Here is a 24,123-nt window from a genome sequence, read left to right on the forward strand (position 1 = left end):
GCATAGGAACTCTCCTGTGAACATATGGTCATAGTCCAAACAAACTCTACAGTTAAAATTTTGCAAGTCAATAGACCATCAAGTTGGATAATACACCCACTTTGTTCCCATCATTCTACCCAATACCTTATGAGTTACTATGTACAGTATTCTGCCGCTGTAAAAAATTGAATAAGAACTATCGCGGTCCAACTTTTGTAATACTGAAGTCGCTTGATGAAGATAGCATATGTGAGCTTTGTGAACAATCTTTTCCATGGCGTTTTCTCTCGGTGAAAAATCCAGGTTTCTGGGGTTCAGGCAGTTCAATACTACTATTCAACATCAGAACCGCAGATGACATCTCTGGTCGGTCTTCTGGATATTCTTGAACGCAAAGTAATCCAATTTGAATGACTCGAAACACTTCACATTGACTACTTGACTCCAAGATTGCTCCGTCAATAAATTCCTCAAGCTTCTCTCCATTAAAACATCTCCATGCCTAAATTTTGCAGTTTCAGAGCCCAAACTTTTAATATGCATTCGAAATATGTCTGTAAATATCTTGAAAGAATATTAGCATATGACTTACATGTCCCAGAAGATTGAGATTGTGATCTGGATGTTCGAAACATCTGTTCTTTTTCCCGCTTACTATTTCTAGTACTAATACACCGAAGCTATAAACATCAGATTTTGTTGAGAATACACCGTCAATCACATACTCCGGGGGCATGTAACCACTGTTAGACATAGAAAGATCATGTTAGTTTTTGTGGGAAGAATTAATTTTTTACTGCAAAGGTTGTAGAAATCGTACAATGTACCAACAACCCTTGTTGTATTTGCTTCAGTTTGGCTTCCACCAAAGCTTCTCGCCATGCCAAAGTCCGAGATTTTAGGATTCATCTCATCATCAAGTAAAACATTGCTAGCTTTGAGATCCCTGTGAATGATTCTTAGTTTGGAGTCTTGATGAAGATACAAAAGTCCCCTAGCAACGCCATTTATTATGTTGTAGCGTTTTGGCCAATCCGCCGACTTGTTTGTATCTTTATCTATTTACAGTATAGGTATTAGTATACATCTTGCAAGTATCTTTGTATGAAAGGGCCGACATCTAGAATAGTAATATACCGAAAATATAGGAATCTAGACTTTTGTTAGGCATGTACTCATAGATCAATATCCTTTCTTCTTCCTCAATGCAATAACCAAGAAGTGAGACAAGATTCCTATGCTGCAGTTTAGCAATTAATGAAACTTCATTTTTGAATTCGTCTGCTCCTTGTCTCGAATTCTCTGACAGCCTTTTTACGGCTATTGGTTGTCCATCCTCTAGCAATCCCTGCAAAGTAATCACTTTGATCTCTTAACTTCCTCCTATTTTATCTGAACATTGTTCTTCTTTTTTTTATTCTTCGCCTTTAAAATACTATCTTCTCGATCAATTTATAAATATATTCACCTAGTTATGCATCGATGTTTAGATATGCTAAACTCATTTTACCATGTCTGCAAAAAGTTAGAACTGCAAACTTGCATATGTTCATGTTGGTTGCAATCAAACATAATACACAGTAAATTTCTATTTTTTTTGGCCCTACATCAGAGAAACTATAGAACAACTTTTGACCATATTAGCAAAAATTTATTGTATTATGCCGAGTCAAAAATCAAACCAAAACCAATCCATGAGTTCATCTATATTTTAGTTGTGGCCGAGAGGGTCTTAGTGACCAACCCTGTTATTTTGCAATACTGACCTTGTAAACGGGTCCAAAGCCACCCTCTCCAACCTTGTTGCTGTGGCAGAAGTTACTAGTAGCATTAACAATTCTTTTGAATTCAAAAAACGGTAACTCCAGATCTTGCTCTTCCTTTGAACTTGACCTTCCTGCGTAGTGAGAAACAACTTAAAAGCAAATTGTGCCACAAGTGAAAAAAAGTGCTTGATAATAGACTCTGATTACTAAAATCCTGATATCAAGCACTTGCCTTCACCATTCAAGAGCTTGCCTTCTTTATTGAGCTTTTTCTTCTTGAACAAATACAGGGTGATCAAGGCTAATATTGCGGCTAATACTGCAAAAATTGATATGAACAGCGCTCGCTTCATTTTGGAATCTTTTTTCTCATCTACAGGAAATCAACACTTAAAATTTACTTTTGAATATGTGCTTAAATAGTTGAGTTTACTATCTGCAACTGTGTGATAAGTCTTACCCAATTCAGAGGCTGACATTCTCACATAAATGTCTTGCCCATCTTGTGTAATGCCCTTGATATCCATCAATTCCTCGAACCATAACAAGCATCCACTTCCACCTTTATCCACATTTATATTTGAATAAGCCATACAAGAGCAATTCTTTAAGCACATACTTTTGCATTCTTTGAGATTCATGCTCAAATTGTACCACGACTGTCGTGTGTCAGGTAATTTTACTCCTGAATACTTGATAAAACCGTCTCCATTTCCACAGTTTAATGGTGTTATACGAGTACATCCATTTGTCCAGTCGGCTGCTTCCCATTTTTCTGGAATTTTCGGATTGAACCCTCTCAAACATGAACATCTTGGAGAGCTGCTAATGTCACAAGTACCATATGGACCACAAACTCCATATAGATCACAGTCACCTGCTAGCAAAGTTAAATACGTTGTCCATTCTTGATCCTGACTATTCCATATCAGACGCTGTAAATTGCCATTCATAGTCAACATAAACCTTGTTTTGGTACTTGTATGAAAAAGGTGTGCTGCATAATAGATTTCCTTCTGCTCTAGGAAAAATTCATTCGAGTAGATTCTGTTTGATTTTGGCATTGGACTACCACTAAAACGATTACCAACCCATGGTCCACTCCTAGCATGTAGTTTTGAATCTTTCCACAACGTGAGCTGTGGATAACCATGAGTATCCATTCGGTGAACAAAACTTCCTGGAGACGGATCATCAACACTTTTCCATGATGAGAGATACCATTCTAGACCAGTCACTAAATTCTTTCCCAGTTTCATGCCAGGCAACATTGTATCTCCCATATAGTCGAAACTCTGCCATTCAAAATCTTGCAAGCCATCATCCTTTTCGTCCCTGAAAACAAGATTTCCGGTATCCAACAGCTGAGCCACTGGATTTGATACAAATCTTGAGGTATTAGATGACCAAATTATTGTATTAGCACCAGCACTCGCAAATAGTGAAATGCCCTTGTTATCAACCCTTAGTATCCCAGAAGTGTTATTTAGTGGTGCATCTCTATTAGCCACCCATACAATTGTCCCATAAGAAATCTTCTTGAACCATATACCAACATACATATTTGTGCTACTTCCGGGACTGAAAAATCCCAGTTCAAATTCGTTGTTTGCTGATACAATGGTCTCACCGTCTGTAATCGTCTGATTTATACTCAACACGTCTACAGCAGCGGAGTTGGTGAAGGTGGAGAGTAACAAAATGGCGGAAAATATAACTAAGGCTGCGGATTCCATCCTTCCACTGTACATTCTCTCATCAAGAATTCAAACTTGCAATTGTTGAAAAACTATTCTTGTTTGTATCCTTTTGAATTTATGCATATAGAGTGACAGACAGAAGTCACATGTATATCAGCTTTTATAGAGTTCATTAACAAATTTCACTAAATCTTTGTAAGTTGTAATAGAAAGAAAATATAAATGGTTTGGTTGAACAACCAGGATATGGTCCATGATAGAGAGATAATGTAAAAGACATCTATAACAGTTGGTTCATGACAGAGATTAAACAATTGAGTTGTCAGACACCCGTTTCCAATCAATTCCACATTATTTACATGGCTTGTTGCCATATTTTAATTTAAGGGCGGCCATCAAAAAATTCCAATTTGTTTTTATCTGGAAAAAAATTATTTATATATTTAAACAAAGGTCTCGGTCCCCGACAATCGTGTATCAGGTACCATTTATATATCACAATGTTATAAGGGCATCGAATCTATATTTTAAGAGTCCATATTGAATATTTTTTTACCTTTCAGCTATAATTTTCCGCGAAGAAGAACTTCCGATCTGCTGAAAAGCGGAAAGGTAAAAAGAGAAAAAAAATTAATTTAATCCGACACACGAGTAATAATGTGTTAGATAAGGCTTCCATTGCAGCATGGTGTTATGTGATGTGATGGAACATTACTTAAAACAATTGCTTAAAGATCGAAGTCAGGCTTGAAAAGTTGATGTAAAAGTTTTGGCCCAAACTAGACCACGTACGGTAAAGGCCTGCTTTGAACATCTTTGGCTCACTTTCTACAATTTGGGTCGTGACTAAAGTAGTGAAGTTGATTCTTTTGCCCATCATTCATCAATCAAGCTAAGCATTCCCATTTCACTTTATTCTTGTCCTAGTTGATCCTGACCTACTTTCAGACTGCAATGATCAATATCAGCTTAGACTTTCATACATTTTGTTAATATGATTATGTTGTTATTAAACAAGACTTTTGTCCTGATTTGAAACATTTAGGGGCCGTTTAGATCATGTTATTTCAACCTGATTATCGGGGAATGTGAATGAAGTTCTAATATATTTTTGTATTAAAATGTTGTTCCCATTTTCTTTAACTATGTTGAAATTTCATGATTCAAGCGGACACTTCACATAGGTTACTCGACGTCAAGTGTGTCTTGTTAAAATGTGAAACAAGTCCTCTGAGCTTCTCTTCGTTAAAGATTATACTTCAATAATATTCTCAGAGAGTAAAATAGTTAGGTGTCAGAATCAACAAAACAAGGACTAGGAGTAGTTTAGTACCAATGGTAGGCATAAGTAATACAAGTATTCTGGCTGCACCCTAGACTATATACAGTATTCTGCTGTTATAAACGTCAAAGCCTACAATCTACCGTGGTCTAACTGTCGTGATACAAAAATCGCTAGATAAAGATAACTTCTGCGTGCTTTTTAAATGATCAGTTTCATGCCGTTTTCTCTCTGTAAAAAATCCAGGTTTTTGGGGGTCGGGCAGTGCCATTTTACTACTCAACATCAGAACCACAGATGACATGTCTGGTCTGTCTTCTGGATATTCTTGAACGCAAAGTAATCCAATCTGAATAACGCGAAACACTTCGTATTGGATACTTAACTCCAAGATTGCACCGTCAATCAAATCCTCAAGCTTCTCTTCATTAAAACATCTCCAAGCCTAATTGACAAGTTACAATTCGTTTAACTCCCACACATACTAAAACTATGTCGGTAACTATATTGTTAATTTACATGCAGATGCCCTTACATGTCCCAGAAGGTTGAGATTGTGATCTGGATGTTCAAAACATCTGTTTTTCTTCCCGCTTACTATTTCCAGTACCAAGACGCCAAAACTATAAACATCGGATTTCGTTGAGAATATACCATCAATAACATACTCTGGGGGCATGTAACCACTGTAAGACAAAGAAATAACATATTAGTTTTTGCTTAAAGAACTAAAATGCTTAGTGATGTTGTATGAATCATACTATGTTCCGACAACCCTTGTTGTATTCGCTTCAGTTTGGCTTCCTCCAAAGCTTCTTGCCATGCCAAAGTCCGAAATTTTTGGATTCATCTCACCATCAAGTAAAACATTTCCAGCTTTAAGATCTCTGTGAATGATTCTTAGTTTGGAATCTTGATGAAGATACAAAAGTCCTCTGGCGACTCCATTAATAATATTGTAGACGTTTGGCCAATCTTCCAACCTGCTCATTTCTTTATCTAATCATTTGTATTAGTATTAAACTATCAGTTCATTCTTATTTTTTAATGATATCAGAATGTTAGATCAATTGCTCCACTAATGAATGATGAAAAGTTAGATCTTATTCATTCCGAGAATATACCAGAAATATAGGAATCGAGACTTTTGTTGGGCATGTACTCATAGATCAGTATCCTTTCCCCTTCTTGGATGCAATAGCCAAGAAGCGAGACTAGGTTCCGATGCTGAAGTTTAGCAATTAATGAAACTTCATTTTTGAATTCATTTATTCCTTGCCTTGAATTCTTTGACAACCTTTTCACAGCTATTTGTTGCCCGTCCTCTAACACTCCCTGCAAATTGATCATATCAAATATTCTAAATTCTCCTTTAAATTACTTATCTTGACATTGTTCGTTCTTCCTTTATCAACTCTTTAGTGTTATCTTATCTCACAATTTTATCAATATATTCAGCAAGGTGTGCAGATTATGTTTAAATATACTCAACTCATTACACTAAGCCTGCAAAAAATTAAACTGCAAACTCTTATCTGTGCCGGATAAATTTCACGTTGCTGGCAATAAAAACATAATGTGCCTCATATGCAAACGTTTTCTTAGTAAATTATTTGCTAACCCGTTATTGAGTGTCGGACACGATAATGCAAGAGTCAGAACTATTATTTCCAGAATTGGCAAGAAACAATTGTTACATTGGAGTGATAGAGCGTGTCCTAGAATGACGAAACATGTTTTTGTGCAGTAGGTACTGACCTTGTAAACAGGTCCGAATCCGCCCTCTCCAATCTTTTTATCATTGGAGAAGTTACTAGTGGCACTTGCAATTCTTCTTAACTTGAAAGATGGTATGTCCAGATTTTCCTCTTCTTTTGAATCTAAGCTCCCTGCATACTAAGAAGCAACTTAAAGGGAAATGGTGCCACAAGTATTACAATGTGTTTGACAACATACTAGAATTAAGTCTTGATGAACTACTCAAAGCAAAGCTATATGTTATCCAACACTTGCCTTCTCTATTCAGCTTTCTCTTCTTGAACAAATACAGAATGAGCAAGGCTATTATTACTGTTGCTACAGGACTTGATATTAATAGCATTCGCTTCACTCTGGATCTCTTGCTTTTACCTACATTATAACAAAAATTAAAATAAATAATCAAAATAGAACAGATGTGTAAACTAACAGTTTTACCTAGTTCAGAGCCTGACATTCTCACATAAATGTCTTGCCCATCTTCTGTAAAGCCCTTGATATCCATCAATCCCTCAAACCATAACAAGCATCCACTTCTGCCGTTTAAAACATTTATGTTTGAATAAGCTGTACAACTGCAATTCTTCAAGCAACGACCTTTGCATTCCTCGAGATTCATGCTCAAATTGTACCACGACTGTCGCGTGTCTGGCAATTTTACTCCTGAATACTTGATGAAACCGTCTCCATGCCCACAATCCAATGGAGTTGTTCGAACACATCCATCTGTCCAGTCGGCTGCTTCCCATTTTTCTGGTATTTTTGGATGAAACCCTTTCAAACATGCACATCTCGGAGAGCTGCTAATGTCACAATTACCATATGGACCACAATGTCCATATTGATCACAGTCACTAGCTAGCAAAGTCAAATAAGTTGTCCATTCTTGATTCTGATCTTGCCATGATAGAAACTGTAAATTACCATTGGGGGTCAAGATAAACCTTGTATGGGAGCTTTCATTAAGAAGATGCAATGCATAATAAATCTCATTCTGGCCAAAGAAAAATTGGTTCAAGTAGAGTCTGTTTGATTTAGGCACTGGACTACCACTAAATCGATCACCAACCCATGGTCCACTCCTAGCATGCACTTCTGAACCTTTCCACAACATAAGCTGTGGGTAACCATGAGTATTCATTCGATGTACAAAACTTCCAGGAGACGGATCATCCACACTTTTCGACGATGAAAGATACCATTCTAATCCAGTCACCAAATCCATTCCTAGTTTCATGCCAGGTAACATAGTGTCTCCAAAATAGTCAAAACTCTGCCACACAAAATTTTCAAAGCCAACTTCTTTTTCATCCCTGAAAACAAGATTTCCGGAATCTAACAACTCTGCCACTGGATTTTTCACAAACCTCGAAGAATTCGAAGACCATAATATTGTATTAGTAGCCGCATTAGAAAATAGTGAAATTGCCTTGTTATCAATCCTTAGTATCCCAGAAGTGTTATTCAGTGGTGCAGCTCTGTTAGCCACCCATACAATTGTACCATATGATACTTTCTTGAACCATATACCCACGTACCGATTCATACTACTCCCGGGGCTGAAAAATCCCAGTTCGAATTCATTGTTTGCTGATACAAGAGTGTCCCCATCTTTAAGTGTCTGATTTATTCTCAAGACATTTAGGGAGGTGGAGCTAATAAAGATGGGGAGTAACAAAATGGTGAAAAGTAAAATGGAGGTTGTGTGTTTCATCTTTTTGCTCAAGAATTCAATCTTGTAATGAAGCTTTTTCCAAGAAACAAGTAGTGTTGAAGTTCTCTTATCTTCTTCTCCTTTGAGTAGGGACAAATGTCACATGTTAAAATGTATTTCAGCAAGCAAAATTCTCTACGTCTTTGTAACTAAAAAAAAGAGAAAGTGAAGTGCTTAAATACAATATTTACCGTTCAAAATGCAAATATATTACTAATATTTCTTCTGTAACTCAAACTAAAATGTTGAAATATTACAAGTCGTTGGAACAGTCACCCACTTTGTTCTGATCATTTCAATCTAGGTGTGCTATGAATTACTACTTATAGTAGTCTTCTGTTGTTGTAATGAAAATCTAGGAACTATCTTGCTTCAACTTCCGTAATACTTGATTTATTGGATGAAGATAACATAGGCTTTGTTTGTGAATAATCTTGTTCATGATGTTTTCTCTCTGTAAAAAATCCTGGTTTCTTGGGTTTGGGCAGTGCAATGTTACTATTCAACATCAGAACTACAGATGACATATTGGGTCTGTCTTTGGGATATTCTTGAACACAAAGTAATCCGATTTGGATAACTCTAAACACCTCATGTTTGCTGCTTGTCTCCAAGATTTCCCTGGCAATCATTCCCTCGAGTTTCTCTTCATTGAAACATCTCCATGCCTAATTAATGTAAAGTCAGTGTTTACAAGTGTTCATGTCACGAATTAACATTTGGAATATACGCACTTACGTGTCCCAGAAGGTTGAGACTGTGATCTGGATGTTCGAAACATCTGTTTCTCTGCCTGCTTACTATTTCCAGTACTAAGACACCGAAACTATAAACATCAGATTTTATTGAGAATATTCCATCAATCACATACTCCGGAGGCATGTAACCACTGTTAGACATTAAAAAACATGTTAGTTTTTTTAAAAAAAATATGCCAGAAATACTTTGCAATGGTGTAGAAATCGTACTATGTCCCAACAACCCTTGTCGTATTTGCTTCAGTTTGGCTTCGTCCAAAGCATCTTGCCAAGCCAAAATCTGAAATTTTTGGGTTAATATCATCATCAAGTAGAACATTGCTAGCTTTAAGATCTCTGTGAATGATTCTTAATTTGGAGTCTTGATGAAGATACAGAAGTCCCCTGGCTACTCCATTTATGATATTGTAGAGTTTTGGCCAATCCACCATCCTGCTGACTTCATTATCTGTTCATTTTACAATAGCAAGTTCAATTTGAGCTACTATTGAAAGATGTAAGAGACAGTCTGTCTGTGGAGTCTAGAAGATAACAGCACAATACTATTGTTGAGAAAAAATTGACATCGAGGAGGAATCACCGAAGATATATGAATCAAGACTTTTGTTAGGCATGTATTCATAGATCAATATCCTTTCCGTATCTTTAATGCAGTAACCAAGAAGCGAGACAAGATTCCGGTGCTGAAGTTTGGCAATCAATGAAACCTCATTTTTGAATTCATCTATCCCTTGTCTTGAATTCTCTGACAGCCTTTTTACAGCTATTTGTTGCCCGTCCTCTAGTAATCCCTTGTAAACAGGTCCAAAGCCGCCCTCTCCAATTTTGTTATTGTTAGAAAAGTTACTGGTAGCAACTAAAATTCTCTGGAATTCAATTGATGGCAACTCTAGATCTGAATTTAACATTCCTGCGAAATGAAATGAACTTAAAGTGCTGCCACAAATTCTTCACAGTTCAACCCCAAATCCTGATGAAGTACTAAAAAGGGGCCTATTATAAACTCGCATAATTTTAAGTGAAGAATAAGGTCTCAAAGACTTGCCTTCTCTCTTCAGCCTTTTCTTCTTAAACAAGAAAATGACAATTAAGGCTGATAATGCTGTTAATACTACAGGAATTAATATGAATAGAATTTTCTTCACTCTGGATCTTTTGCTTTCATCTATAGAAAAACAAAAATTTAGGTTAGTTTATTTTGTACTTCTAGCCAAAGCAGATTTAATAAAATATGTATTTCTGCGACCTGAAGTAAAATTGTCTTACATAACTCAGAGGCTGGCATTCTCACAAAGATATCTTGTCCATCTCCTGTATAGCCCCTCATATCCATCAATCCTTCAAACCATAACAAGCATCCACTTCCACCTTTTTCTACATTTATATTTGAATAAGCTGTACACGTGCAGTTCTTCAAGCACATACTTTTGCATTCCTCAAGATTCATGCTCAAATTGTACCACGTCTGTCGCGTGTCTGGCAATTTCACTCCTGAATACTTCATAAAACCGTCACCATGTCCACATTCCAATGGAGTAATTCGAACACACCCATCTTTCCAGTCGGCTGCTTCCCACTTTTCTTGTATCTTCGGATCAAAACCTCTCAAACATGAACATCTCGGAGAGCTGTTAATGTCACAAATACCATATGGACCACAAAATCCATACTGTTCACAGTCTGTCACTAGTAATGTCAAATAATTCACCCATCCTTGATCCTGATCATTCCATATTAGACGCTTTAAATTACCATCTGAAGTGAATTTTAGCAAGGCAGTAGGTGTAGTGGAACTTTGATTGAAAAGACGAAATGTGTAATAAATTTCCTTCTTGTCAAGAAAGAATTGGTTGTAGTAGATTGTGTTAGATTTTGGTACTGGATCACCACTAAACCGATTACCAACCCATGGTCCAGTCCTAGCATGTAGTTCTGAACCTTTCCACAACAAAAACTGCGGAAAACCATGAATATCCATTCGTTGTACAAACCTCCCTGTAGACGGATCATCAAGACTTTTCCACGATGAGTAATACCAGAAATGGCCTGTCAGCAAATCCGCTCCAGATTTCATGCCAGGTAAAATAGTATCTCCAGGATAGTCGAAACTCTGCCATACAAAATTTTCTGAGCCACCATCTTCTTGGTCCCTAAAAACAAAATTTCCGCTGTCCAATAGCTGAGCAACTGGATTTTCCACAAATCTCGAATAATTAGATGACCAAATTATAGTAGTACTGGCATTATCAAATAGTGAAATTGCCTTGTTATCGATCCGTAGTATCCCAGACGTGCTGTTTAGTGGTGCATCTCTATTAGCCACCCATACAATTGTCCCGTATGATATCTTCTTGAACCATATACCCAAGTACCGATTTGTACTACTTCCGGGGCTGAAAAATCCCAGTTCAAATTCGCTGTTTGCTGATACAATTGTGCTGCCATCACGAATTGCTTGCTTTCCTCTTAAAACATCTTCACCAGAGTTGTTGTAGAAGGAGAGTACCAAAATGGTTGAAAATAAGAGTAAGGCGTTAATGCATTCCATTGGCCTTTGATACAAAAAAGAAAATCACAATGGTTTCTTTCCATTGGCTTCTAAATATTCGATCGGTCTGATGTTAATCAGTCAACTTTATTGGTCCTACCAACTTGTCGTATGTAATAGATACTAAGTACCTGAACTATTTCAGATTTCATTTAAAATTCTAGATTTAATCAAATAATATATTTGGATAAGTAAAACAATTCAGATTTGAATTTCATTTGAAATTAAAGACATTCAAATTTTAGTATAAATACGAGAATTTGAAATAACAACACAAATCATGTCATTTGAATACCATAATTTCAAATAAAATGCGTGTTCACAAACAGGGCATCAGGGGTCAGGGGTTTGATTAAATGTGCATGGCACTCTCACTGACCAGTAGCGGAACCAGAAAGGACCCTATGCATTATTTGAAGGAGCCCTCTCAAGTCTAATTTGAATTATTGTAGTAGTAGGGGGGGCCAAATGAGGAAGCCCTTGTCCCAACTCCATCTGAACTTCAGTTTTTGCAAGAATGCCTTTCAGAAGTCACCAGTTAAAGCCACGCCAGACCTAAATATTCATAAAGAATTAATGTTTTATTTAAAATTTAATTTATAAATAATGTGTTCTAGATAAACAATGTTTTGACATAAATTTAAATTGCTTCGACCATATATTCCAATATAAGACAAAGACTTGAGACAATCAAATATTACAAATGTTTGTGGTTGTTGATGTGTTATGCATGCTTTTCTCTGCAGTAGTGTGAACTCTGATCTTTTTGTTAGTGTGAGTGCATTATTATTCTTCTCTTTGTGACAGTCTGAACCTGTCTTTTTCTTCCTAAATAATTATAATATATTTGTTAATTAACAAACAAAGGTAAATAAATACGGGGGTTAAACATATTGAATTACATTGAGTCAATAAAATGGCACTTAGTTCTTTGCACAATGCACTTTGTTAGGCTCGCACTCCATTCAGAGCTGAGCTTCAGTTCTCGATGATGTAATGATGTTAATACTTTATAGAATAGGGGGACAGTCCCTGCCCCTTGCAAACGTTTGCTAGGAACGAATTAAGTGGCAAACAGTTTTTAAGCCGTTTGATGGTGTCATTTGCTAGGGACGAATTAAGCATCAAACAGTTTTTAAGCCGTTCAATGGTGTGATAGCAAACGTTTGAATGGTGTCAACACCATCCAACGGCTGTGATTACAAAAAATTGCCCCAGGGACCCGTACATTGTCCACGGCACAGAGAAATTACTTTTTTGCATAACACGTCCCTGGCAAACCGTTGCTAGGAACCGTGACCGCCCCCCTATAAAATAATGGTACAGGGAGGAAACTGGCGCAGATATAAACTAGCCTTCTATCAATAATCATGCCGGAGAAGCTAACTGGTTCTATGAGGCCAGGGCTATAATGCTCTCTGCACTATACACCTCTTGAAATCAATGAGGAAACTCCAGCCTAATTTACAAAAGTAGTCAAGACATTCTTCCACTGTACCTATCCTCTAACTAAGCAATGTGATTAGAAATTAAACTACAATATTATACAATACAATCATCTGAACTGAAGGAAAAGAAGTTCTTTTAAAGAAAATAATCCACTGCAGAAAACTAAGCACTACCGTGGTTCAATCGCAGTAAAACTGAAGTCGTCTGCTGAGGGTAACGTATGATTGCTTTGTGAGTTATCTTTTACATGCCGCCTTCTCTCTGTGAAAAATCCAGGTGTCTCGGGTTTTGGCAGCGCAATTGTACTGTTTAACATCATGACCACAGATGACATGTTTGGTCTGTCTTCTGGGTATTCTTGAACGCAAAGTAATCCAATTTGAACAATTCGATCTACTTCATATTGACTTAACTCCAAGATTGCCCCGTCAATCAAATCCTGAAGCTTCTCTTCATTAAAACATCTCCATGCCTAGAAGATTTAATTTCTGAGCTTACATGTAGAGGTGCAATAAATAAATGCTTGCATATGATATGCTTTTTAAATTAAAAAAGCATGTCTATAGCATAAATGTGTATAATATATGCAAATGCACTTACATGTCCCAGAAGGTTAAGATTATGATCTGCATGTTCAAAACATCTGTTTTTCTTGCCGCTTACCAATTCTAGTACTAGGACACCGAAACTATATACATCAGATTTCGTTGAGAATGTGCCATCAATCACATACTCAGGAGGCATGTAACCACTGTCGGACATAAAGAATGAGCACTTTAGTTTTAGGTAAGAAAACAAAAACTTTGTTGCAGAGTTGTATAAATCATACTATGTCCCAACAACCTTGTTGTATTTGCTTCAGTTTGGCTTCCTCCAAAGCTTCTTGCCATGCCAAAGTCTGAAATTTTCGGATTCATGTCGTGGTCAAGTAATACATTGCTAGCTTTAAGATCTCTGTGAATGATTCTTAGCTTGGAGTCTTGATGAAGATACAAAAGTCCCCTGGCAACTCCATTTATAATTTTGTAGAGCTTTGGCCAGTCTGCTAACCTGCTATTTTCTTTATCTACACATTTTCAATAATATCTATTCAAATTTTGTTATAATAAAATGATGTAAAAGATGAAAAAACAGTATAACAGTAAGATTGTAACTCAGGGGTATAATTGTTGTGAAAAAGGATAACTTCTAGAAAAGGGATATACCAAAAATATAAGAATCGAGGCTTTTGTTGGGCATGTATTCATAAATCAAAATCCTTTCCTCTTCCTCAATGCAATAACCAAGAAGTGATACAAGATTTCGATGCTGAAGTTTAGCGATCAATACTACTTCATTCTTGAATTCTTTTGTTCCTTGTCTTGAATTCTCGGACAACCTTTTCACGGCTATTTGTTGCCCATCCTCTAGCAAGCCCTTCAAATAAATTAGTAAGACATTGGTTTCTTTTCATAGAATTTAAGACGTGTCTAATCCAATCCATTAGTTTTATAAATCGTTTCCCCAGGTTATGCAGATTATGTTTCAAATCTACGAAACGTCTGGAAAAACTCTGACCTGACCACACTGTTGGAATAATCTTAAATTTAGTTATTAATTATTTGTTTATTTAATTATTTGATATTTAGCAATAGATTAATTATTAGAGAAAAATATTATTTTAGAATTGTTTAGTAGTGGGCTAGTGGAGTTATGGAGTAGATTATGGACATGTAATTTACCCATTAATTAGTAGTGGTTAGTTTTAGTAGTAGTTAGTTTTAATATGTTTGTAAAGCATATATAATGGCTAGTTTACCTTGAGTTTTACAGGAGGAAAAGAAAACAAGAAATATAGCAGCACAAGTTCTCTTCAAAAATGTAGGTGTCTTCTTTTTTCTCTAAGTTTTTCCAACACACACATGTGTACACTAATTTTTTTGATTTAAGTAATGTCTAAGCAATTGCCTTCTCATTGCAATCATAACTCACCTTGTAAACAGGTCCGAAGCCGCCCTCTCCAATCTTTTTATCGTGGGAGAAGTTGCTGGTGGAATTTGCAATTGTTCTGAACTCAAATAATGGTAACTCCAGATTTTGGTGTTCATTTACATGTAACTGTCCTGCGTAGTTAGAAGCAACTTAAAAGCAAATGGTACACACTAACACAAGTATTTAAATGTTCAAAGGACCCTTTTTTAAAGATTAAACACTTGCCTTGACTATTCAGCTTTCTCTTCTTAAAAAAATAGAGGGATCACCCAGGTTGATACAAGTACTGTTAATACTACAGGAATTGATATGAACAGCTTTCGCTTCACTCTGTATTTTTTGCTTGTACCTACAAAAACAAATCAAAGTAGCATAGTCATTTAATCATTTTGATTTTGACGTTTTTATTTCTACTCAGCGCAGACTTGAGAAACAGATGTAAATGTGTAAAAATAATAGTCTTACCAAACTCGGAGACTGACATTCTCACATAAATATCTTGCCCATCTTCTGTAAAGCCCTTGATATCCATCAAATCCTGAAACCATAACAAGCATCCACTTCCACCTTTTTCAACCTTTATATTTGAATAAGCTGTACAAGAGCAATTCTTCAAGCAAATACTTTTGCATTCCTTGAGATTCATGCTTAAATTGTACCACGACTGTCTTGTGTCTGGCAATTTGACACCTGAATGCCTGATAAAACCGTCTCCATGTCCACAATCCAGTGGAGTTGTACGAACACACCCATCTTTCCAGTCTGCAGCTTCCCATTTTTCTGGTATTTTTGGATTAAACCCTCTCAGACATGAACATCTTGGAGAGCTGCTAATGTCACAAGTACCATATGGGCCGCAAACTCCATATTGATCACAATCACTGGCTAGTAAAGTCAAATAAATTGTCCACTCTTTGTTCTGATCATTCCATATCAGACGCTGTAAAATTCCATTTGGAGTCAGTTTAAACCTTGTAATGGAACTTTTACTGAACAGCTGTACTGAATAATAGATCTCATTCTCTTCAAGAAAAAACTCATTCGAGTAAATTGTGTTTGTTCTTGGCTCCGGACTACCACTGAAACGATTACCAACCCAAGGTCCACTCCTAGCATGCAGCTCTGAACCTTTCCACAGCGTAAGTTGTGGATAACCATGAGTATCTAATCGATGTACAAAACTTCCTGGTGACGGATCATTAACAGTTTTCCACGATGAGAGATACCATTGTAGACCCGTCACCAAATTTGTTCCCAGTTTCATGCCAGGTAACATAGTATCTCCAATATAGTCAAAACTCTGCCATGCCAAATTTTTTATGCCATCATCTTTTTCGTCCCTGAAAACAAGATTTCCACTATCCAACAGCTGAGCCACTGGATTTGCAACAAATCTTGAGGTATTGGATGACCAAACTACTGTATTAGTAGTAGCATTAGCAAATAGTGAAATAGCCTTATGATCAATCCGTAGTATCCCAGAAGTGTTATTCAGTGGTGCATCTCTGTTGGCCACCCATACAATTGTCCCGTATGATATATTCTTGAACCATATACCAACGTATAGATTATTGCCACTTCCGGGGCTAAAAAATCCCAGTTCAAATTGGCCATTTGCTGATACAATTGTCTCTCCATCTTGAATTGTTTGATTTGTTCTTAGAACATCTACAACGGAGGAGGAGTTGGTGAAGGAGAGAAACAAAATGGTGGAAAATAAAACCAAGGTGTTACATTCCATTGTTTTGCTCTTGTAAGTTGTTCCTATCATCAATAATTTACACATTTAAAAAATTTAAAAGCAAGGTTTGACAAGAAAGAAGAAAATGTAAGTTGAATCTTAACAGTCAAATATCATTCGGCAGGGTTGATGTCAATGTCTCATAATTTTAATATTACACACACAAACACACAGACTATGTTTTGGCTTGTACCTACCTAATATCCTTCAGCTCTCTGTTATGAGATTCTTCTTAATGTTCAAAAACGAATAAAACAAGCGTCAAATCCGTATTATCTTAATCACTTCTGAGTTCTGAAAATTTTAAAATGAGTACAAATATCGAATTTATTTTAATGAAAAACTTTATCTTTGTGTTGTGAGTAAGATCTTAGTGTTCTAGTAGTTGGATTAGGGATTACTGTCTATTTCAATGGACTTAATTTTCAGCTAATTGAGAATAGGTTGGTTGAACAACTAAATCACGGAACTGCTACTGATTGAGAAATAGAACAAGCAACATCTATTTCTAAACTATATATAATCCATCCAAGCAACCCACTCCATTCACGTTGCATTGCTTGTTAGATTTTTTTTAGTCGCAGGGCTAAGCGCAGCCTCTATATTTAACCTTATATTTTCATGATTGGCAATCTGCATCATCGAATTTGGATTTGTTTTTTGACATTTATTCCCTAACTAATTTATAGAGCCGTCTCCAAAATTTGACATAGACTATTATGCGGCTGTGGCAATTTGGGTTTAGTGTTGGATATTCATAAAAGAAGTACTGTTAAATTTATATTAAGAGCAATTGTCAACTCTGAAAATGAAAAGAAATCTATTAGATTTATATAGATGCTTTGTGTGGTTTTGGAATATGTCTTTGATGTCGCACACTTGCTCTGTTTGTTGCAATCTGGGGTGAAGGCTTCTGTAGTTCAGTAGGTATGTTATACACACTCCTAAGTGCAAGCAATACTTCAGGCTCAAATTGTACCATGACTGCCGTGTGTCTGGCAAGTTTTAATAAGATGTTGACATCGAAACTATCAAGCTCTCTTATATGATCAAATTGTAAGCAATACTGAAGTGAATGCTAAGAACAAAGAATGAACTCTGGGAGAAAAACTTCAAGATATAAACTTTACTAATTTTATTGCTGGACCAGTGAAAGAGAAAAACTTTAATCCTAATTTACAGGTCCGGAAAACATTAACACTACATAATTTGTTTATCTTGGAACCATCGTTGTGACACTTAAATGGTTGGATGAAGGTGATAATGACTCTCCTTCATGCAATTTCCTCTCGATGAAAAATCCAGGCTGTTTAGGCTGAGCTAGGGGAATTTTACTAGTTAACATTAAGACCACCGTCGCCATGGTTGGCCTATCAGCTGGATATTGTTGCACACACAACAACCCTATTTGGATGGCTCGGAATACTTCAAATTGATGCTTCTGGCTGGAGTGTGTAATAACCTTATCTACTAGCTCAAAAGCATTGCCATCTGTATAGGTTATCCATGCCTAAACAATTTGGAGACATGAAAATAATTAGAGTTATTAATAAGAGAAAGACAATCAAGGAATCGCATAGTTTAATGGCCTAGGCACTCACATGTCCGAGAAGGTTAAGATCGTGATCCAGATGAATAAAATTTTGGTTCCTCTCGCCCCTCACTATCTCTAACAGCAGTACCCCAAAGCTATAGACATCAGATTTCACCGAGAATAGGCCATCCAATGCATATTCAGGAGACATGTAACCACTGCAAGAACAAGTTGTATAATGCATCAAAATTTGGCTTATGGAAGTACTATTTGTAACAACTGGAGATATTCTTACTATGTTCCAACTACTCTAGTTGTATAGGCTTCAGTTTCAGTCTCTCCACAGATCCTTGCAGTGCCAAAGTCTGAAATTTTCGGGTTCATCTCATGATCAAGCAGAACATTGCTAGCTTTGAGATCTCTATGTATGATCCGCTGTCTGCAATCCTGATGAAGATAAAGAAGTCCCCTTGCAATGCCATTTATGATGTTATGCCGCATAGGCCAGTCAAGCTTGTAGCTTTGCTTTTTATCTGTGCAAATTGTCATTCTAGTTAATCCCATTTTTGAAATGCTAGTCGTAGAGTATCTGACTTGAAAAAGAAAGGCAGTGTATTAACAGAGAATAAGTATACCAAATATGTACGAGTCTAAGCTTTTGTTAGGCATGTATTCATACACCAACAATCTTTCTCCTTCCTGCACAGAACATCCAAGAAGCTTCACAAGGTTTCTGTGCTGAAGTTGAGCAATGCATGAAACTTCATTTTTAAATTCTGTCAACCCTTGGTTTGAACTCTTTGAGAGCCTCTTTACAGCTATTTCTTTTCCCCTGCCAAGCGTACCCTAAAAAGTATCGATGTTACAAGTCATAACTCTTAAGTCATATTCTGCACCATTATGCTTTGATGGGAAATGAATATACACTTGCAATGTGAAAACATTAACCATATGTTCGTTGATTTAAAGATTACCTTGTAGACAGGCCCAAAGCCACCTTCTCCAAGCTTAGAGTTGATTGAGAAACCATTGGTTGCATTAGCTAAAGTTGTCAAGTCAAACAAGGGCAGCTCTAAATCCTCACCACCGTCCCAATTTAAACCGTCATTTTCAAGATACAGCCCTGTTATCCCTACAATTACCGCATTCAAAGGCATACAATAAAAAATCTAAGCAAAGAGTTGGCAGAAAACCTAAGATTTGCTAGATCACTATATTACCTTTTGTGTGCTGCTTCTTCTTCTTCCAGAGCACAACGAGGCATACACCCACTATCGTTGTAAAAATCAACAGAACAGGGATAATTGTGTACCTTAATTTGGACCTTTCTTTTTTAGCTTCATATTCAGGCAAAAAGTAATGTCAATTTGGAAAACTACATACATTAACCAGAATTATTAAGAAGATCACTATCTGTGGTAGCAAAATGAAGACAAATTACGGTATTAGGAAAAAAATACCAGAGACAAATTGAGTTTACCTGATACTAATGCAGCCAATTCAGAAGAAGCCCTTCTTATGTAGAGATCTTGACCATTTTCATTGAACTCTCTAATATCTAAAAGCTCTTTAAACCATAACAAGCATCCGCTTCCACCACCTCTAATATCTGTATTTGCGTAAGCTGTGCACGAGCAATTCTTCAAACACGCCCTCTTACACTCATCAAGGCTCATATTTCTATCAAACCAGGAACGCTGAGTATCCGGTAATTTCAACCCAGGATGCATCACAAATGCCTCTCCGTTTGTGCACCTCAATTGTACTTTCCTTACACATCCACCTGACCAGTTTGCAACATTCCATTCCTTTTTATGTTTTGGCTCAAATCCATCCAAGCACCGGCATAATGGAGAATTGTTAATGTTACAACTCCCATAAGGTCCACATAACGCATAATTATCACATAAATCTAACTGACGAGTAAAATAAAGTTCCCAATTTTGAGATTTTTCATTCCACATCCATCTCTGATTATAACCCAGTGGATTCATTGACATCGCGGAATAAACTGAATCATTAAGAAGTTCATAATGGTAATACAACTCCTTATCATTAAAAACAAAACCAAACTTAAAAATGGGGTTTGGTTTCAGATCAGGTGTGCCAGAAAAGCGAACACCGTTCCAAGGACCAGCACGAGCTTGTATAGCAGAGCCTTTCCTCAAAATTATTTGTGGAAATCCATTACGATCAGCATGTAATGTATAATTACCTGGAGATGGATCATCGTCACTTTTCCAAGAACTGATGTACCTTTCAAGCCCTGTTTCCAAATTCCACCCAAGCTTAGCACCCGGTAATTGAGTATTTCCAGGTTTATCAAAACTTTGCCACAAGTACTTTTCAGTGTCTGTGTCAGCGCCGTCTCTAATAACAAGATTTCCAGAATCCAACAGCTGCAACACAGGATCATTCAGAGATGTCGAGGAGTTTGATGACCAAACTACATCATCAGAAGCATTGAGAATGACAAGATTTCCGTTGCTGTTAAGTTTTAGGAGACCAGATGTAGTACTAAGAGGAGTTTCTCTGTTGGCAATCCACACAATTGTTTGTCGGGGTATCTTCTTATACCATATGCCCAAGTATCGATTTGCGAACCTTCCAGGACTACAGAAACCGAGCTCGAAATGACCACCAGCTGAAACAATACTACTTCCATCTTTAAGGTATTGGTTGGCTCTTAAAATGTCTCCAGCTGCTGCTGCTGTAGAATCTATTGAAGCAAAGAACGTGAAACTGTAAAATAAAAAAGTAATTAATGCAATCGAGGAGCTCCAGTCTTCCATCAAATTTGCTATATCATTACTGAGTTATTCTGAAGAGGAAGATAGCGTTTTATAGCATATGTGCGACAAAAGATCAAAATTGGTTCCCAAGAAAATTTGCAAGGAAACTCTGAAGTTTTTATACTCAAGTACCGAAAGCAGATTAAACATGGATATGTCATATCATATGTTTAAGCATGCATGAAGTCCAAGAGCACTTTGTCAGTGACATTCAAAATTATATAACATTGGAAATTGAAAAATGTTACACGTCCCAAAAATTATTACAATTTTTTTCCTAAATATTTTATAATTGGTAACTTTTCTCAAAATAATATGGGATCCAGCTTATATTCATATATGCCCATAAATTAAATTACCACACCTGTTATATCACGTCATTTTGTAATTTTTTACATATATCAGTCATTAACTCTTGTAAATTATTAGGTTAGTCCCATCAATTTATTCTAGTTATCAAATTTGTTAGAACGTACATTTTTATGTGTATAAATAAAATTCGAAAAATACATTTGCAATGTAGTTTTCATTATACTAATATAGGATTTTAGAAAGTGTAAATATAATTTTCAATGTACAAGAAATGATAGCCTCCCATTTATTTATTTAGGAAAAGAAAATTATAGTTCCCTTATAATGGATTGAATATTGATAGTTGATAATAATTGAACCCTCACACACCAACTAATGATACTACTAAATTTACTAGGCCTACTGTCTAGCAGTGATGATACAGTTGAGATGTCTAATCGACAGGAAGGCCATTTGATCTGAAGTCAAACCAAGAACATTTCTTTGGTCCCTGTTGTAAAATTGTTCAGAGTGTGAGTTTAGTCAACTCTAATTAATGCCAACACCTCAACTAAATTGGAAAAATGGTAATAATTTTTTTATTTAATACAAAAGTTTAAATCCTATAAAAATTGGAAATGGATTATTATAAAGATGTGTACAACTAGAGCTGTAATCGAATCCCTCAAACAATTTTTTAGCGAACTCGAATAAAATTTTAAAAAAACAAACAATGTTCGATAATTTTGTCAGATAAATTTTTTTATCCAAATGTGAGTTCGATGATATTCGAATGAAATATTAACTGTTTGTGAAAATACTAAATTCACCTTGAAAAGAATTAACAAAAATGAATTAAATCATTTGAGCGTCCAACAATTATTCCAATACTTACATATCGGACCATGGATGAATATGCAAGAATACATTTCATGCTTGTTTGAGTAATAACCGAGATTGTCTAATATCATGCTAAGAATAGATAGATTGTCCATAAACGAACACTTTAAATCAGAAAAAAACTGTTCGTGAAAATTATATACATATCTCTAAAAAGAGTTATTTTTTAATTTATCCGATGCAAAAATTAGTTAACTATACAGTGAGATGACATAACTTTCTAGAGAATGTTTTGAATTTCGAGAGCTAACATATTTGAAAAGATAATAATGCCCCATGCATGCAGAATAACAAGTTAAATATAGAAAAATAGGTTGAGAATAATTTCATCCATTCTCCTAATTTTGATATGGAGGTAAAAGAGTTGATTTGAAAATATAATTTCCCTCATTTTTTAGCTGACTTCAAACCAAACCTTTTTTTGTGTACTAGTGAAACGCCAAAATTGTAATCATATTTATAAATGAAAAATATTACTAATACAAAATTGATTTCCGAAATAGTTATAGCATTACTCTTCATAATATACAGGTTTGAACAGATTTAAAATGATATTATTAAGATTAATTTCGGATAAAAACACATCTCACCAACTTGACAACTCAGCTTAACAGTGTTTACTTTATCTTTGTATAAATATAGAAACAACTAGTTAGAAATAACAACACAACAAACACATTTCTTATAACACACACAATGATAAAAGCTTAGCCAGTAAGTATTGAGAGTTTATTAATGGAGTTCTTCTTCATGATCTTCATCTTTTACAATACTAATATACAATTTGGATTAGTTACATTACTTGTCAAATAACATGGTATCAGAGTGGTCAAACGATTCTATTCCGTAAAAGTTCAGATCGAGATCTCAATCGAAAATCACAAATTGCTCAATACTCGATCTTCGCCTTGTTGTTTAAGATTCGTTCAGAATCATTTAACTCATGTGTTCATCTTATATTAGATTTCTTCTGCAACTCTCTATAAATCGCATATTCTTGATTAATTGAGTACTAGATCTTTGTTAATCCCAGACAAGCTAACACTTGAATTAGGGGGGGTTGAATGTAATTCTTGTTTGTTCATCTTATATTAGATTTCTTCCGCAACTCTCTATAAATCGCATCTTCTTGATTAATTGAGTACTAGATCTTTGTTCATCCCAGACAATCTAACAGTTGAATTATAGAGGGGGGGATTGAATGTAATTCTTGGTTTCTTCTTAATTTTAAGAACTTCTCTCACAAATATACCTAACAGTGTTTGAATATGCAAATGTGCGGAATGAAAGTATTGATGTATTCAAAACACAAAGTAATTTAAACACAAGTATTTAAAAACTTTCGGGTGGATTGAACTTATCCACCAGAGATATATATATTTCGGGGACTCGGTGATACAAGGATTGCACACAGCCGCTTACAAGCAGAATCACAAAGAACAGAGAAATTATTCACAGAGACAGCTTTTTTTTAGTTCTCTAGTTGATTGCTATATTTACTACTAGCTACCCTTGTTTTATATATTACCAAGTTACAAGTGAATAAGATAAACTAGTAAAACAAAATATGTCTTTGTCTAATCACATGCTTCTTCCAGTATGTTTGATTTTCTTCAAGTAAGCATGGAAATGAAAATGCTTCTTTATTCTCTAAAACCTGATTACAGGCTGCCACATTCCTTTTGTGTGTAATTAACCCATGTGACTGTCAAGTCACTATCAACTCCTGTTTGAAATTCGTCATCCGTTGAGACTCAGTTGGATCATCCATCGAAGCTCCATTGAATCATCCGTCGAAATGTGACTTGGATCATCCGTCGAAATCTTGTAAAGAAAATCCGTTGAAAGTGTTTCCATAACAGTTGACTCAATTTCACTTATGTAAAATTACAAGGCATCTCATATAAACAATTTTACTAACCTATTTTACATATATA

The 24,123-nt window shown here is 35.8% G+C and overlaps 4 protein-coding genes and 1 pseudogene across 5 annotated transcripts; all 5 read right to left on the reverse strand.

The window, feature by feature from the left end:
- Positions 1–47: 47 nt before the first annotated feature.
- LOC141721240 (G-type lectin S-receptor-like serine/threonine-protein kinase At4g27290) lies at positions 48–3,735 on the reverse strand. Its single transcript, XM_074524064.1, has 7 exons — positions 2,209–3,735; positions 1,981–2,121; positions 1,749–1,879; positions 1,120–1,330; positions 803–1,040; positions 575–725; positions 48–484 (listed from the first exon to the last, which is right to left on the reverse strand). Exons 1-7 carry the CDS (start codon positions 3,497–3,499, stop codon positions 179–181), a joined length of 2,469 nt encoding a protein of 822 aa, XP_074380165.1. The 5' UTR covers positions 3,500–3,735; the 3' UTR covers positions 48–178.
- A 963-nt stretch (positions 3,736–4,698) lies between these two features.
- LOC141721241 (G-type lectin S-receptor-like serine/threonine-protein kinase At4g27290) lies at positions 4,699–8,346 on the reverse strand. Of its 2 annotated transcripts, none has more exons than XM_074524066.1 (7): positions 6,927–8,346; positions 6,744–6,860; positions 6,489–6,619; positions 5,855–6,065; positions 5,492–5,723; positions 5,266–5,416; positions 4,699–5,175 (listed from the first exon to the last, which is right to left on the reverse strand). In XM_074524066.1, the coding sequence occupies exons 1-7, from the start codon at positions 8,200–8,202 to the stop codon at positions 4,870–4,872; spliced, it is 2,424 nt and encodes an 807-aa protein (XP_074380167.1). In that variant the 5' UTR covers positions 8,203–8,346; the 3' UTR covers positions 4,699–4,869. The 2 variants fall into 2 exon arrangements, with proteins under 2 accessions (XP_074380167.1, XP_074380166.1); XM_074524065.1 differs by having other exon boundaries at positions 5,492–5,729.
- A 64-nt stretch (positions 8,347–8,410) lies between these two features.
- LOC141721242 (G-type lectin S-receptor-like serine/threonine-protein kinase At4g27290) lies at positions 8,411–11,530 on the reverse strand. The gene is made up of 6 exons (XM_074524067.1): positions 10,227–11,530; positions 10,006–10,125; positions 9,541–9,870; positions 9,171–9,408; positions 8,941–9,091; positions 8,411–8,870 (listed from the first exon to the last, which is right to left on the reverse strand). The coding sequence occupies exons 1-6, from the start codon at positions 11,506–11,508 to the stop codon at positions 8,565–8,567; spliced, it is 2,427 nt and encodes an 808-aa protein (XP_074380168.1). The 5' UTR covers positions 11,509–11,530; the 3' UTR covers positions 8,411–8,564.
- A 979-nt stretch (positions 11,531–12,509) lies between these two features.
- LOC141721243 (G-type lectin S-receptor-like serine/threonine-protein kinase At4g27290) lies at positions 12,510–16,685 on the reverse strand (annotated as a pseudogene).
- A 1,070-nt stretch (positions 16,686–17,755) lies between these two features.
- On the reverse strand, positions 17,756–21,167 carry LOC141721245 (G-type lectin S-receptor-like serine/threonine-protein kinase At4g27290). The gene is made up of 7 exons (XM_074524068.1): positions 19,684–21,167; positions 19,424–19,540; positions 19,178–19,335; positions 18,839–19,049; positions 18,499–18,736; positions 18,271–18,421; positions 17,756–18,179 (listed from the first exon to the last, which is right to left on the reverse strand). Exons 1-7 carry the CDS (start codon positions 20,993–20,995, stop codon positions 17,883–17,885), a joined length of 2,484 nt encoding a protein of 827 aa, XP_074380169.1. The 5' UTR covers positions 20,996–21,167; the 3' UTR covers positions 17,756–17,882.
- Between the last annotated feature and the right edge of the window lie 2,956 nt (positions 21,168–24,123).

Source organism: Apium graveolens, chromosome 4 (genome assembly GCF_009905375.1).
Source record: "Apium graveolens cultivar Ventura chromosome 4, ASM990537v1, whole genome shotgun sequence".
In the NCBI taxonomy this organism is placed as follows: domain Eukaryota; kingdom Viridiplantae; phylum Streptophyta; class Magnoliopsida; order Apiales; family Apiaceae; genus Apium; species Apium graveolens.